Below are 17,461 nucleotides of genomic sequence, written 5' to 3'. Positions count from 1 at the left end.
CTGTACGTATTATACTTTGACGTCGCGAGTCCCGGCTGCGCAGTCGCAGTTCAGAACCGCTGTCTCGGCCTACCTTCACTCAACCCCGGAAATAACGTATGGGTTTTCCGGCTCCAAGTCGGAAGTTGATTAGAGAGTCGGCTGACTCCGTCACCTCTAGGACACTGCGTTCGGTAGGCAGCCATCTTATCTAAAGCTAATTTGTGAGCCTCTTCGAAAAAAGGACAAAAACAGGGGGAGAAGGGGCAGGTTTTTTATGTTAAAAAGGGGAAGGATGAAGACGGTTAACGTAGAGGATCCTGAAGGAATAGTTCGGTTTTCAGTGGGTTCTGGCGTTCTGAATACGTCACCACGATTTAGCATCTACGATATGGTGGCGTCATCACCGAGCGCCTTGGGAGGTGGGGTCGCGCTGGCCACGTGACGGGGCCCACTCGAGCGGCCCGAGAGTTAAAGCGGCTGATGCGACAATTGTGGCTCCGCTTTTTTACGTTGACGAAGCACTTTTCTGGTACTTTCGCCACCTTCACCGACCATTCTGCAACCCTCTAGTTCTACCTCAGGGTTGGGATTCGATTTAACTGAGCCTGTGGACCAGAGAAAATGTAGGCTGGGATTTCCTGGGATTACATCATGTTCCTCTTTTAAGATTATTTTAGCCTTTGGCAGCCTTAAATCGTTGCAACACGGTTGGGAACAAACAGTAACCTCTGGGAAGTCAGATAATCCTCACAGCTTTATATATCGCCCAAGGTAGCCATTAGAATCAGCAAGTCTGAGAAGCCAAAAAGCTACTAGAAAAGTGCAGGCTGATCATTGTCGTAGAGAAGATTCGGGAGTACAGCGCAAAAATACACGAACTGCAGCTACTCACAACACGCGTGAATCTCACAAACCTGACGTTAAGGGAAAGAAGCCAGACATACAAGAGTTCATGTCGTTTGGTTTTATTTAAATGAGGTCTAAAACCAGTAAAACTAATCGGCTGTGGTGTTAAAAATCAGGACAGTCTTTATTTGGATGGGGGACAATGACCGAAAACGGCCATTAGGAGGCTTTTAGTTTCAGTTACAGTTCGGTTTCTTGATTTGGATGTTGGTCAGAGGTGTGTTCACTTTGTGGAAATTTCATGGAGCTGTAAACTTAAGTGTAGTTTTCTTGTGTGTGTTATACTTAGCTGAGAGTTACATTTATAAGTAGGCCCAGGAGGGAATTTTCCCGAAAACATGAAATGTTATGCTGATACACACAATTGTCAAAATTGATAGAATAAACTCTAAAGATCTGTGCGTTTTATTGTATGTTAATTCCTGTTTTCTTAAAAAAGTGTCCGGCCCAAAGCCTGGAATTATGTATACTTAAATTAGGAACAAATAGCCCATTGCCCTCCATGAAAGCTTGGCCTAATGCAGTGATTTCCCAGTTTGCTTGATGCACCTAGGGCAACTCTCCCCACCCCCAGATATCCTAAAGTTACAAGATTTTCGATGCCATCTATTATCCCCTGACTCCCAAATCCGCAACACCTCTCCTCTGGACTCTGCTTGTGCTTAGATGTCTGAGAAGTACATCAAATTCAACTCTTCAAAAAACACAAAAGCCTCCGGGGCCTCCTCACACCCCCTCAGTGTCTCCAGTTATTCTCCAGCTCTGCGAATGCTCACCTCAGACTCTTCATTGCTCCGGCCGTGGCATTTCTACTCGAGTCTTCAACCTCAAGTCCTACCCTCTGTGCTGTAGCAAGACTTACTGGCCCTACCTACAAAGTGTGTTGATAATCAAAACACTGCCGACAATCTCCACTGCTACCACTGAAGACCAGGCCGTAGTTACTTTATCCGGAGTTTTAGCATCGTAACTGTTTTCTCTCCTCACTGTGCCTTTGTAGTTTTCCACAGCAGCCAGAGTAATGTTTTCATGTTATTATATTCCTTTGCTTAACAGCCTCCAATAGCTTGCTGTTAGGCTGAGAATAAATGCAAACTCTTTGCCATGACCTAGCGTGTGCTGCATGATCTTATCTCACCTAAGTAGCATATCATGTCTTATCTTCCAGAACTCTTCTCTTCACCGCTCCCCGATCTCCCTGGTTTAAATCCAGAGTTTGCTGCGTCTCCCTCTTTCTCTCTGCTCCTCCCCTGCTCACACTCTCTCTCTCAAAAATAAACATTAAAGATATTTTAAATCCACAGAGTTTGCTCTCACCTCAAAGTCTGTATTCTTGTGCTTTGCTCTCTGGAATGCTTTTCCTCCAGACCATCACATAGATCATTTCTTCATTTACTCAGGTCTCTCAAAAGTAACCTCAGGGATCCTCTTCTTGATGATACTAGATTTCAGAGAAGCAGAATCAGTAGGAGACAGATACTTATTACAAGGAATTAACTTCTGCATTGTGGGAACTGGCTAAGCAAGTCCCAAGTCTGTAGGCTGGACAAGCAGGAAGGGATTGTGGGCAGTCTAGGCCCCATGAAAACGGGTTGAAACTTTCATCCACACAAATCGGGGCGGGAAGAACTCCATTCTTCTCTCAAGTAAATCTCAGCCCTGCGTTAAGACCTTCCCCCTGATTCAATTAGGCCCACCCAGATTATCCCAGATAATCTCCCTTACTCAAAACTGATTAAATTACTATGCAAAATACTTTACATAGCAACACTTAGTGTTTGAATCACTGGGAGTGTAGGCTAGCCAAGTTTACATATCAAAAAACCATTTTACCAACCTCATCGCCCTATTTCTCTCCACCCTCTTACCCTGTTTTTCTTCTTGGTAATTATTACCACCTGCCATATATTAGTCTTTTCCTACTACAACATTCTTGGGAGGGGGATTGTGGGCATTTTGCTTACTTCTTCCCTCCGATACATTCGAGAATGTCTTTTTTGGTTGTCACAACCGGGGAAATATTACTAGTATCTAGTGCGTAGAGGCCAGGGATGCTACTAAATATCCTACAATGCAGAGGACAGCCCCTCCCCCCACCAAAAAAAGAACGCTTCGGCCCAAAATGTCAATAGTTTTCTCTGAGGTTGAGAAAAATTCTTTGCTAGGGTTTAAGCTTCACAGAGGCAGTATCTTTTCGTCCACTTCATTTCTAGCAGAGACTGGCACCAAAAAACAAAAACAAAAACAGACTGGCACAGTAGACAGGCAGTAAACTTGCTTGAATTAATGTAATGGACCTGGTAATCTGCATTTTGTTTTATTTTTATTTCTATTAAATACTATGATTTTTATTTTGTGAGTCCATGCTAAAGCCTGAACTTTTCCATTCAAGTAAACTTTTTTTTTTTTTTTTTAAGTTCATTTTGAGAACAAGGAAGGGGGCAGAGACAGAGAATTCCAAGTAGGCTCTGCACTGTCACCTCAAAGCCCCAGTGCCAGGCTTGAACTCACTAACCATGAGATCATGACCTGAGCTGAGGCTGGACGCTTAACAGACAGAGCCACCCAGGTGCCCTGCAAGTAAACTTTTAAAAGATTTTGTTCTGTCTCCCTTTGACAGTAATCAAAAGCTTTGTTATAGGTGAAATTTCAAAAAGGTGAAATCAAGAATCCCATGCAAATATAAAAGGAGCGTGTGACAACTATTTTATTCAAACTCCGTTAATGAAGGAACCCAGTAAGTTGTTAAACGTGTATCACAGTGCATTTGCATAATGGATACTTAGAGGCAACAATAATGGAATGTTAGTAGAGGGGCACCTGGGTGGCTCAGTGGATTAAATGTCCAACTTCAGCTCAGGTCATGATCTCACAGTTTGTGGGTTCGAGCCCCACATTGGGCTGTGCTGACAGCTCAGAGCCTGGAGCCTGCTTTTGATTCTGTGTCTCCCTCTCTCTCTGGCCCTCCCCCGCTTGTGTTCTCTGAAAAAAACCAAAACAAACAAAAACAAAACTTAAAAAAAAAACCCATAAAGTTAGATACAAACTGGCTGTTTTACAGGGTAGTAAACTACATACAACCTTTGGCGTTATCCATTCCACTGAAAAGCAAGTAGGGACTTGCATCCCTCCGGACATAAATCTACAGTTTAACATGTAGCTTCAAGTATAGGACCTTTAATCAGTAGTGAACAGTGAATCCCACTGTTCGTATCAAGAACCCTCGACCCATAACTGCAAACCTCGGTATTTATTTTCTGAATAATTTTGCTGTTTTACTTTTTTATGCAAAATTTCTTGTTTAAAATGCCACATTGGCCAGGGGCACCTGCCTGGCTCAGTTGGAAGAGCGTGTGACTCTTGATCTCGGGGTTGTGAGTTTGAGTCCCACGTTGGGTGTAGAGATAACTGAGAAAAAATTAAAAAATGTGACATGGGCCAAACAGAAGAGGTGTCTGGTCTGGATTTGGACCACCAACCGTTTGATTCCACCATCTCTGATTAATATTTATTAACACGTGAATTCTAAGAGGAGCCAACTAATTTCTTGGATTTCACGTAGGTTCCATGGACTCCCTGAACAAAATGCACATGGGGAATCTCTGCACTCTGCGCCCACTTCGAGAACTCCTCTGGAGTTCTGCTTCACTTACAGGACCACCCACCGTGCTGTACTTTGAAAGACTCTCAGCAGCTACCTCATCCAGGATGAGCCAATCCAATGTTGTGAGACTCTGCAATGGGGACACGGAGACGGTAGACCAGCAGGTCACCTGAAGAGAAAACTTGTGAACTTGGGAGTTGTGTTCCTGGAAGCAGGAAAAGCTTGTTTTCCGAGAGAGAAGCAGCAGCAGATAACCATGACCTGGGAAGACACGCAGATTATGAAACAGTTGCCTACGTTCCTGATGGCATTCCAGTCCTTATCCCAGTGTCTCTTTAGGCCCAGCTGTTTGGCCTTTGTGAGATGACCATACCTAGTCCTTTTAATTAATTGCCTTATGATTAAACTAGCTGTGAGAGCGTCTGCTACTTGCAACCAAGGAATCTCTATAGAAAGAATAGGGCACTTGGCCGTGCCGCCGTGCACGGTACCAATTTGCAGGGTAGAGCCTGGAGCAAACTCCTGGCATAGTTTTTCTTTCTAAGTTGACTGGAGTCTAGTGTCAGGTAAGAAGTGTTATGTAAACAGTGGGTTCAGGGGATTCAGAATAAAGTCAACTAGAAACGTCAAAAAGACATATATGGACTTCAGAACATTTATTACTACTTAATGGGGCCAAAGGGGCAATACAAACCACTGAAAACATCACCGACTCACAGAAATAGTCACCTTGTCACCTTTTGGTTGAATTTGTTTATTTCACAAGGCTTCATTCACACATGAAAACAAGATACTAATCCAAGTTCATAACTGTTAAAAAAGTAAACATTTCTTGGGACAATGTACAATAAATTGCACTTTTCTTAACAAGCATTACATTTACAGATAGCATGTACTATACATAATACATGGAATTATGGAAACATCGAATTGGTCAGTGTTCACAGAGGCTGCTCATCCATGTTTCTTTTGTAGTCAGCACTACAATCAACTCCTTTCTTCTAGAACCTGTTTTCATCAGAGAAGTCATGGGCAAAATCACAGAACTCATAAAAATAAATGATACAGAATTTCTGCTACCTCCTCAGCAAGGGAAAGGTAGGAGTTGAAAGAAAGGAAGTGATGCTCATTGAGAAAGTTCTTCCTTCATTTGAACTGAGGATCCAGACGTTATGCAAAACATCAAAAATGGAGAAAGTGAGGCAAAAGGCTATTGGGTCATCTTGGATTCTGGGACCATCTCCAGCTTTATTCTTGTGCTTGCATGACACCAGGGTCCTGATGCATTTATACACTTGTAATTGAGTTTCCTCATACTTTATTCCACATATAATATAGTTATTAAACGTTACATTTTAATGGGAAAGATTTTACATGTTTTAACTCATTGCCAATGAAAAAGGAAAATAACTTTAAAATGTTTGGTTTTTACTCAACGATGCTTTAAAGTTTTCAGAATACTACTAATGACAGACCAAGGACGGAGGTGGAGAGAATGGACATGTTGATGATGTCTTTATAACATGTAACAAATTCATTCGGAGAGACACTGGCCGTGCAGTCTTTTAGATGGAAGCCGGGAAGGGAACACCTGACAGCCCACTGTAGTCCCTAAGCTACTTGTAAACACCTACTTTTCTCCTCACATCTCACGGTCATCAGCTGTGGAGGTACAGCCCACATGGAGGTGTTCATTTTGGTTAACTTTTGGGAGAGAGGGGAATTCCTAAGATTAAGGGCTTTGCCTGTATTACACGGACGTCACTTTGCGAAAGGAAAGGTGTTCTAGAACAGTTCCAGCTCAGCGTGATGTCAGCATGGCAACCAGAGGGAAAGACAGTTCTGTATTTGGTAGTAGGAGACACGGGCCACTAGACTTTTGGTTGGCCTCGGCTGTATTCAGTGGCACGGTACCTGGCTGTACAAGAAAGGCAGGGATGCTCCCTGTGGAACCCTACCACTCACGCGCACACGCAAATCTAACGGTGTTCAAGTTAAACAACAGAGTTGGTCCATTGTCTCATTTACTTGTAACTGAAGCAAGAAAAGCAGAGCTATTTTAGACTTTGTGGTTCGTTTTAACGAGGAAGTTGTACAATAGAATCCTCTTGCTGAGTAATTAAAAGTGTTCTTTCCCAGAGAGAGAAAACAGACCAGGTATTTAATTTTTTTAATTTATTTTTAAATTTTTCCCTTAAAGAGGTCCTGAAATCAGACAACCACTCTGGCAGGATAATTAGGCTGATTTCAGCTACAGAAAACAAGATCCCTTACATTAGTTAGATACATGATCTTCATCCTCAGTAACAAATCAACTCCTTTAAGGATTTCTCATCTCACGCCCTAAACTGTGTATTCTCTTGTTTTTCTCACTTCCTCTGGGAAATAAAGCCATAGCTATTAACTGTTAAATATTTTAAGGAAATGGAGGAGGTGTTTGAGAAAAATAAATATTAATACATAGTATAAAGGAATGAAATTTTTGGAAAAAATATGAAACAAGATAACTATTATTATTAAATATCCCAACATCAGTGCAAAGATTGCTTTTGTACTTTACTATGGAAATTTAAGACGACCAGTGGAGAAATTACTAACTTACTAGCTGGGAGAGGGAAAGAGAGGTTATATATGGAAAGAGAGGTCGTAGGCCCATATGACATTCCTATTAGTGTTTCTGATAAGCACTCATAAACAGGACATTAGGTAACTGAGAATATCTTTGCATTAAATTATATGTAACTAAATATAACCAAATTGTGCCATAGCTTGGGATGTGGGAAGCTAGCAAACATGTGCACCGCAAAATTCAGCCTGGTTTCTTTCAGCTTGAAAGAATGTGTTAAACAAGAGTCTCGAGATACAAAAGCTAATGAACTGAACTATGAAATTGAAATTCATTCCCTTAATTTATTCTGCAGAATTTAATGAAAGAAGAAATCATCACTCTTTAGAATTCTGCAAATGTTGGATTTTTTTGGAGGAATGTTTTCTACAACATATCCTAGGAAAAGACAAAAAAACACTCTAGAATATTTGGAAATTTCCTAGATATTTGGGTTAGTTGATATCTAAAAGAAATTCAAGAGAAGAGTGGCAATTTTCAAATATGTTTCAAAATAAGTGAAATTAAAACTAGCAGTTACTTAATACCGGGATGCACAAGTTTGCAAACTGTATGTGGGGAAGGATATGTGGTTTGGGAGAGTGCTATGAGAACATATTGAATGAATAATCACATCCTACACCAAATTTTGAATTTTCTATCTTTAGTATTGCTACTGACCCAAAGGCATTGCACAAAGGAACAGTTCAGACTTATGGTACCAATACACGTACCTAAGTATAATATGGAACTGGAGAAGAAGAAAAAAATCTATAGATGGCCACTAAAATCTTTTGAAAGAGTTAAGAGAAAATGCAAAAGACATTACACATTTGGAATGCAGGTACCTGGTGATTTTGTTTAAAGAAAAAAAGATGTTAGGGGCTCTGGAACTGAGCCAGGTGTACAGGTAAGGACTGAACCCACAGCCGTTCTATTTGTCCCTCAACTGCGATGTAAGGAAAATACTGCAATTTAGGCATTCTGTGGAATGTGCTGATTTTTAGAGGTTAAAAAGAGCTCTTACAGTAAAACTATGAGAGTCACAAAACACAAAAGAACATCTTTAATTTAGCTGGCCATTTCATAAGGCAACTTGTACAAGGCTTCCTGGAATAAAAGCATAAAGTACCAGCAAAGCTAAAAAATTATACTGAATGATTTACAGAAACAAGTACCAAGATGCAATTTTTCTAGCCATTATATTTAAACAACAACAACAAAAAGATTACCTTTTCTAAATCACCGAGTAGGGAATATTAGTCAACACACACTCAAGAATGCTGGATTATTTTCTTTTTGGTAGAAGGAAATGAATATTATAATGAAAGATGTCAGGACCAAACAAATAATTCTGTAAAAAAAGTATTATTTGATGAGTGTAACAAAGGGTAACATCCATATCGGTTTAATGGGTTGTAGATGATATAAACACAAGTGAAGGGGACTTAACTTTTTAGAGTTTAATGATCATTTTGGAGGAAAGGATCTACCACGAGCAACTTGTAGCACGTGCTCCCGGAGTCGAGATGGCTCTTCCTTAATTTTTACTTCCAAGAATGTGTTACTCTTAATTGCAACATGTGGCACAGACGAGAATCCCTGTGGCACTACAGAGTTTAAGGTCCTTGCTAAGAACGTGTTCAACAATGAAGCCAAGGATGAGTATCACTAAATGTTATTGTACATGCTGGCAGCAGTTTGGGTGGTGCAAAGGACCGAAGGCCTCCAAACTAGCTTAGAAGATGGAAAAATTGGTTTTGTCCTTACCAAAGGATTTCCTGCAAGGACGATCCACACAGACATGTTAAATATCATTGAAAAAACAATTTCCACCAACTTTTAAACACTAGCTTTCCCTTTCCAGGAGATAAGTATTTCTATAAAGGTTTTGTATTCAATCAAAAATGTTACCAATGCATTCGCATCTCTTCCTCTCGGGTACCAAGGGCACATTTGTAGGGAGATACAGAAATCAGGAAAAGTTGCCCAACAGTAAACTAAGATCATGTGAAGCTGGCCTGTATTTCCCATTTCATAACTTTAAAAAGCTACAGTATATTAGTGTTTCCTTAGCAAATATATGTCAATATCAAATGAAATACTCTGTCCCTGGTTCTCCATTTCATTTTAAGCACAGTGTCTGAACCTGGGCCTCTCTAGGCTTGTCTGGTAAAGGTTCCCTAATGCTGCCGCTCACACTAGACCCTCCTGACTTCACGTTTGCTGCAAGTGTTCATACTTAGGAATATGCAATCCCCATGCAGAGTTTCTCAAAAGGACCCGTTAGAATACTAGGGCCAAATGGTTTATCTTCTGCGTTTATCAAAATCCCAGTGCCTTTCATCTAGCGTGTATTGTCAATAGTCTATCTTATTCTATGATTCTTGCCACTTTATTTCCAGATATACCCAACAGAAAATGAAAATAAACTAATTCCTTTTGGGGACTGCTCAATCCCAGGTTTACTCTTTGGACAGGATTATCGTTATCCAGGGAATCACTTTCGGGAAGAAACCTGATGGTCGTCACGAATGGCCCCACAGTGTGCTTTCTGTGAATAAGTCCTGAAAAGTTAAGAGCTTTCGGTTTCAATCTTTTTTTCTTTCTTTCTTCTTCTTTTTTTTTATTTGCTGTGACAAATATCATCTTATCACTTCAACCTTGGAATAAAAGACATCTCCATTTTTATGGAAGATAAAAGTAATTATGAATAATTAGTTCTAAATAAAAGGCATTTAGTTCTGAATTACTTATTTCCAACTAAACATCAGGCATATAAAATAATGTGTAATCACTATGATGGAACTGAACGTGGCCTCCCATGAAGAAGCTCGAAAACAGGTATTCAACATAAGTCAGGGCAGTTTAAGTAACATCCCTTTGAAAAGTATCAAACAAGAAAGAGAGCTACTGAAAGATTCTGGCTTGCTTTCTGGCCTCCTTTACTTTCCTTCAAAGGGACACTGGGGAGAGTCCTCCTGGGTTTCTGTCACTTTGATCATTGTGCTCTTGTGCTCGGGCGAGGCTGGAACTATGTGCTCTCCTTGGGTGGCTGGGTGGCCTGTGGTGGCTGCAGCGGCTGGGTGCCCGTGGCCGTTTTGATAGAGTTCAGGGTTTTGCTAAACCAAGAGTTTTTTGCAGCTTGGATTTCATTCATAAGGGCTCCTCTCTGATGTTCAAGTTCCTAATTAAAAAAAGAAAATCATTGCATTGTATAAATGTTTACCCTTTGCCCCCCAAATTAAGAGTATACTGCTTTTTGGAATCCCCAAGTCTGTATGAGCCATAGCTTTCCTCCCACAAAACCCAGGAGAGATTAAATTGGCTTCTTAATGCACTTTAGAGTTAAAAGAGTTACCGCTGAAAATCAGAAACTGCTTTCTCTGAACAGTGAAATGAAACCTCATTTTATCCACCCCCCCCCCACCCGGGCAATCTCGGTCCGAATTTAGGCTTGGGTTCGAAACCACAACTAAACATAGACGTGTGCATGGGCTGAATCTGAATTTTCACTGATAGTGTAAGCATGAATGAGTTCTAGTTCCAAACACATGGTCTTTGCCCCTGAGGACATACAGGGTCCAGCACAAAAATAGGTTATGGCGATGGGTAAGGATCTTGGGGAAAAGGGAATGGGGAACAGTCCATCAGAATCCAGGATGATTTTTCTAATTATGTTATCTTCCAACATGGAAAGAGATTATGGGAAAAGGGATCTGGTAAAACCAGGTAAAGACGAAGGATAGAAAGCTCCTCCAAGAAGCAGGGGTATCAGCCAATGTTCAACTGTTCAGGGAGGGATAATGGAGAAAGTCTGGCTTTTCATTTTCAGGATCAGCTACCAAAGTGGCTAAGTTCGATGAGAAAGGACCTTGGCAAAAAACACAAAAAACCGGAAAAAGCATATGCCTAAGTTCCCCCAAGATCTCATTTTAATTATTACATTTTCATTTAAAACTATGCGTTTATGTCACTGCTTAAACACGATGACGTAACATGCGACTACGCGGGACACCTCGGTAGGCAAACAACGTAATCACCTATGGAAGCGTCTCAGACTCTGAGCCAGACACGCACGTTCCAAAGCGTGAGAAGGTGTCCCGGCGCCCTAACTGTTTGCTCCTGTTGATCCTTTACCAGATCACCAACCTGGATTTTGCACTTAGCCTCCACCAGCTGCAGCTTGGTCTGCGCCAATTCCAGCTCCAACTCCCTCAGCTGCTTCTTCAGGGAGTCCTTCTCGTCGTCCGGCTCGATCCCCTGGTCCTCTCTGCTGATGGCCGCTAGTTTCAAAGTGCCCTCTTTGCTGAAAATGTCACTGCAGTGTTTACACGTCATCATCTTACCCTGAAACATCCGAAAGGGATAACCAACCTCAAACCATTTCATAGCATAACGCGCTTCCTGAAACAACAGGACACGGGTTTTATTGAGACTCTGCTTGTGGTCATCAGATGCAGGTCTGTTTCTGGAGGTAATTACTTGTCTTGTGCTGCCACCAAAATGGTTTTAGTCAGCACAAAACCCAACTTTGCAAGATAGGTGCTCCTTTTTTTCCATAAAGTATCTCTAGGGAGACCCTGGAAACGGAAAATATTATAGCATCTCTCTGAAATCTGTTCTAGGAATGTTGGGCTTCCACTCCTCTTCCTCGAGCGCCATGCCATACGCTCTACGAGCAGTGTCTCGTTTAATCCTACAGCGAGGTCATCAGGTACTATTAAAACCCCCATCGTACCCGTGAAGAAACTCAGAGTTTAAGTACCTAGCCCACAGCAGACTGAGAAAGGGCATGATGACTAACCTAAATCTATCCTTGCCACAAATAAAGCTTAGGTCCTTTTGTTCAGCTTTAAGCAAAGATGACCATTACTGTTCCAGGTAATGAAGGTAACTCTGCCACATGCCGAGATGGCCAGTCAAGCACACAGCACTCTCTTCAAGACAACAGTGCTATTGTTGTCTTAAAATATATGGAATATTTCTATTTTAATGTACTATCATTATAATCTGTCCACAACAGAAACCATACTCCTCTCTTCACACACGCGCACACACACACAGAGCAACTCTCCCCACGCTTCTGTGTCATTGTGCCTATTTCTACCATTTAGGCCTGAACGCTTTGGGGTTATCTTCTCATTGCCTCCTCCTTCAATCCATATTCAGCTGGTCATTAAATGATTTCTCTGACATGTCCAAGCTCTCCCCATCCCAGGCCTGAATCCCTAAAAGTCACCTTCTCAGCCCCCACTGATTTCTTTCTTCTCCCATCCTTAAAGCACTCTTCAGATTCCTACCTGATTAATATTCATTAGTCACTTAAAAGATATTTGTAACTCTCAAGAACCTTTTGAGGATAATCAGCCCGCTACTGGCACTAAATAGGCACACAGCAAGTATTTGTTATATATATTTATTGTTGACCAAATAAAATGTTAAAGTGGTGGCTTTTGATCTTAAATGATGAAAAGTTTACCAAGCTGGGTAAGCAGTGTTATTAGGCTGAACTGAGGAGGAGGACATTTCAGCAGGGAGAACACTGTGTGCAGAGACACCGGCCCTTCACAGGACCGCAGGGAGCCTGAGATGGCTCGAGTGGGAGTAAATGGCGCAAAAGGGAGAGGCAGGAAGTGAGAAGGGTTCTCCACGGCCATGATGTAACGGTCCTTAAATGTAATGCTATCGAATCCTGCTTTTATCCTACAGAAAATGCATTCACTCACTCTATCCTGTGCTATCTGTTGGAGAGAGACCAATGAGCCTCATGACGCTGCAGTCAGGCGAACATGCTGAGTACAAAGCTGTGGTAGAGACTGCAGGTTCCCACCAGATCCGTCTCCGGCGCTGCCAGCGGTGAGCCTGACGCAGCGCTCCCCTTCTTCCTTGATAACAGAACTCCTGATTTTATTTGGGCTGGCAGTTTGCCCAGTTACAAGGTGCCATTTCCCAGACTCCCCTGAGGCAAGGTGTGCCCATGAAATTAAGTTCTGATATGTGAGCGGAAGGAAGTGTGGTAGGGAGCTTAAGGAAGCTACTTAGAGCTCACCCTGCTGGAGCTGGGCCCTCGTACCGTCCCGTCGCATCTCCTTCCAGCCTAACATTCTACCATGGAATGTGGGTGTGATGGAAGAAACTCCAGTTGACAGGTTTGACTTTTAGGTCACCGTGAGGATGGAAGGTCGCTAATGCTGTGGATGTGGGTCACTAATAACTGATGAGCTTGGACTGCTGATGAAACCACGGATCTTTCTAGCCCTAGACTTATTTTTACATGAGAGAATCAACATCTTCTATGTTTAAGCCAATGTTGATTTGGGTTTCCTATATGTGGCCAATCTAAGTCTAAACTGATGCAGAGAGAGAGTCAAATATACACTGGGGAATGCTCATTCTGATCACAGAGTAGAGGGTTATCTGAAGGGGGAACGGTGTCATGGGAGGATGGAAAAATCAAAAGCTGCAGCATCGCGCCAAACGAAATGAAAAGGAAGTAGCTCTGATGAAACAGGATGTAGTATGGAAATGACTAAGGGTGTGGAGAGTAGAGTCCCACTCCCTGGGTTCAAATCCTGGCATTACTGTTTACCGGCTAAGTGACCTTGAGATCATGAATTACCTATTTGAGTAATCATCAATAAAAACAAGACATGGTAAATCATTAAAAAGAAGATATAATAGTATCTACCTTCTCAGAAGCTGTGAGGATTAAATGGGGAAATCCTTGGAACAGTACACACAGTAAGTGTTTAATAGGTGTTAGTTATTCTTTATTCAGCTAAAACAAGTTCAAATTCCTCTTCCCGAATATCATGGCCTCTCATTAGATAACCCTACCTCCTTATCCAGTATTTCCCTCTATTCCTTCGTACATATGCTAATCACACAGCCTCCTTGATGAAATACCAAAATGCTCATTCCAATTTCTGGGTCTTCAATAACAGTGTTTTCCAGAATGTCATTAAAAATTTTTTTTTTATTTTTAATGTTTATATATTTGTGTGTGTGTGTGAGAAAGAGAGAGAGAGAGAGAGAGAGAGGCAATGCAAGCAGGGAAGGGGCAGAGAGACAGGGAGACACAGAATCCAAAGCAGGCTCCAGGCTCTGATCTGTCAGCACAGAGCCCGATACAGGGCTTGAACCTGTGAACCATGAGATCATGACCTGAGCCAAAGTTGGATGCTTAACCGACTGAGCCACCCAGGTGCCCCCAGAATGTCTTTTTAAAATCCTTCTAACAGAATTCTACCCATCCTGCTTCAGTCCAACCTCCTCCATAAAGTCATCTCTGGTCTGTAGTTCTTAGGATTTTGCTTTCTCTACAACCCGGATTGTCATCCAACTCAACGCTGACTTACATGCTTTTGAACTATTTCCTAAAGGTTTCATGGGCATATGTATAACTTGCTCCTGCAGGAAAATTTTAAGCTTCCTGTTATACATAATTTCCATAAAACAATAGAAGTCTAATAGCTGTGCACATAGTTGGATGCTCAATAAAACCTCGAGTATCCACGTAAATCCATTTCATTTCTATTTCCACAAAGATTTTAGTTCAGGATGGTGAACCCTTTTATGCCAAGGCACTTCATCAACCGAGTGTTGGTCAGTGTAAAAAGAATGATAAAGGCTAAGTACGAAGAGGGGTAAAGGTGGACCAGGGAGCAAAGGTATGAGCCCCGAATTCTAGGGTTTGGGCGTGGAGATGACCAGCTTTATGGTCACTAATAATCTCAGAATGTTTAAGAAAAAACCACGTTTGGAATACAAAGTCAGAACAAGGTTCATATTTCAGTTCTCATGTCTCAGGTTTTCAGGTTATAAACTTATAAAAATATGTATCTACTGTATGCCAACTACTAAGCTAAGCACTTTGTATATGTTATCTTATTTAATCTGCAAAATAACCTGATGAGGCAGGTAATGTTATGTCTGTTTTACAGGATACAAAATAAAGCTTCGAGAGGTAAATAACTTGTCCAAGTTGTTAAATGAATGCATTTATTCACTAGCATGAAACCCGAATATATTCAAAGAGAACTCTGTCAGGTTTCTGTAACACAGATCACAAGAGCTGGGTGTGCCCACACTGCCTCTTAAGAAGACCAATTCACGTGGTTTACTGTGGTTTCTATGGAATAAGCGATTGCTATTTTCACATAATCAACAAAAGGAGTTTTACCGCCAGGGGGCAGTACATAAAGAAATGCCATTGGTTTTCTTTAAAAACAACCCTCTAAAAAACTGGTGGAGAGCAATGGGATGATCCTCCTGGGTTGCACCCCGAAGCCACATCGATTCAGGCACAGGTGGGATGCGGGATGCAGGCTGCAGAGGCCTCCCAGGTGTCTACTGTCCCAGAATGCTCAGGGGCCTCTTGGGACAAGGCTAAAGTCCTTACCACCTGCCTCTGACAAGCCCTAAGATTTATGGGGATGCAACCTTTCTGCTGGCTGGGAAGAGGATCGCGCCCCAGTCGGAGACAGATGCTGCTTCCCACAATTCCTAAATCCTTTGAAACAACGAGAGGGGCAGGGTGGGTGTGATGTCTCACAAACTGTCCTGCCCGTGGGGCATCCTCACGGGCTGGGATCGTCCTATCCGGGACTGACTAAAGACTGTGTGAATTTGGAAGAAATACCAGAGATCTGTTTCATTCTTCCTCACCTTTACCACTTCCAGCTCCTCCTTGCTGGCTGTTTGCTGTTTCTCCAGTCTGGTACTTAACTGGGAGCAGATCTGAAGAAAAGAAAAGAGTTTCTTTACTGGAAAGTAGACCGACTCTTGCACAGCACGGGCACATGACTGTTTATCAACTCATATGAATTACTCTCGCTTCTCGGATGATGCTAAAGAGATTGAGCAAAAGAACAGCGCCACAAATGCAATGCGCATCAGAAAGCCTGACAGTGTTCTGTGTGTAAAGCCTATCTTAGTCTTAATTAGAGGAAAAACACGTGGGGTATTTTGATTTCTGTCACTAGCCAAATCTGTGACCAGTTCCAGTGGATTCCTGTCCTATTTTGGAATCAACCTATGGCATCTTTGCTGAGTGTCAGTTCTGTGCAAGGTACCATTCTGGAAATCTGATGAAAAGAATGCTGGACCAGAAACTGCTCGTGTCTACAGTCACACAGAGAGTCTCTGTTTTCAATTACCAGAGTTTCCCTAAAACGTGGCAGAGGGGATAAAACAGTTAAAATGACCAGAAATTAATAAAGACTAAAATTCTGATCTCGTGGTTTGGCAACATGGAGTGAAATAAAAAGCCTGAGGTCCAGCTCTAGTACTTTCCTTGGGCAAACTCACGAATCTAAGCTTCAGTTCTCTCCTCAATACTAAGTGCCGTGCTGTGATAATCAATGGGGAAAAAAATGTACGTAAAGGATTCAGTATAGCACCTGGCCTATAGTAAGTGCTCATTAAAGAAAATCTGATCATTACTGATTCTGAAAGAAGGTGCTAACAAGAAGTACTAGGAACAGGTAGAAATCAGTGCTTTCAAAGCTAAAACCAACCAGACAAACAAACAAGCCATTTGCTTAAAAAAAAATACTAGAAGTTCAAATTCCTTGAGTAACATATGAATCTTTTATTTTTGAAAAAATGGAGTAAAAAACGTTAGGGGATGTCAAATTTTAAAGTGCAACTTGAACTAAAAACGTAAAAGATCTACTTCTATTATCAAAACAGATATTTTTTTAAAAATCCCAGTCTACTCAAAAAATGGCTCTAGAGAGCAGGGCCTGCTGGTTGCGTTCAGTTTCTGATTTCTCCAGCTCTCAGCCTGTAAATGATGACTAGGGCTGTATCGGCTGATGTGAAAAAGAAGCAGTCTCCTCAGTAATTTTGGCAAACCAGAAACCCTTTCAAATAACCCCGAAGATTCCATAATAATTCCAACTATAGAATGCTTTTGGATTATGTTTCATGTCCTAATTATCTCCAGACAGATGGGTCCGTTGCCTTTACATGACTGGTAGTGCCTGCCAGATAATATTCGAGAACAGTCCCAAAGATTACTATTTTGAAGAGTGCTACATATGGCGGCCACCCATGGCCTAACGTGGGGATGGAAAAAACCCATTTGCAGTGATGGCAAGTTCCATAGCGCATGGTCTTTAATGTTCCTCGTATTGGCTAATGTCTACCCATCCCTTCTCCTAGTTATCCAATCGGAAAATCTAGGGATCAGTGTTTTCCCTGGTCTCGCAAGAAATGACTACATTCCTCTTCTCCATTTTCATTACTACTTATTTTAGTTCAGGGCCCTGTATTTTCTCACCTGGCCTCTGCTGTTAGCCTCTTACTGGTCCGTATCTTTGCTTGTGGGACTCCCCATTGGTTTCACATTTCTCACT

At 41.7% G+C, this 17,461-nt stretch overlaps 1 protein-coding gene and 1 long non-coding RNA gene across 14 annotated transcripts in view; one reads left to right on the top strand and one right to left on the bottom strand.

Moving 5' to 3' along the window:
• The first annotated feature begins 180 nt into the window (after window positions 1-180).
• LOC122235793 lies at window positions 181-1,996 on the top strand. Its single transcript, XR_006213835.1, has 2 exons — window positions 181-605; window positions 1,555-1,996. It is a non-coding gene; the product is annotated as an uncharacterized LOC122235793 (long non-coding RNA).
• A 3,263-nt stretch (window positions 1,997-5,259) lies between these two features.
• The window catches only part of RABGAP1L (RAB GTPase activating protein 1 like), a 759,437-nt gene continuing 747,235 nt past the window's right edge, over window positions 5,260-17,461 (bottom strand). For all 13 annotated transcript variants that reach the window (XM_042975849.1, XM_042975851.1, XM_042975848.1 and 10 more), the window contains 3 exons: window positions 15,768-15,839; window positions 11,250-11,447; window positions 5,260-10,284 (listed from right to left, as the gene is read on the bottom strand). In XM_042975849.1, the coding sequence (XP_042831783.1) occupies window positions 10,132-10,284; window positions 11,250-11,447; window positions 15,768-15,839 (423 nt within the window). In that variant the 3' untranslated portion in view covers window positions 5,260-10,131. The remainder of the gene's footprint in view (window positions 10,285-11,249; window positions 11,448-15,767; window positions 15,840-17,461) is intronic.

This window comes from Panthera tigris, chromosome F3 (genome assembly GCF_018350195.1).
Source record: "Panthera tigris isolate Pti1 chromosome F3, P.tigris_Pti1_mat1.1, whole genome shotgun sequence".
NCBI classification, from domain to species: Eukaryota; Metazoa; Chordata; class Mammalia; order Carnivora; family Felidae; genus Panthera; species Panthera tigris.
This window is presented reverse-complemented; position numbering and strand designations above follow the sequence as displayed.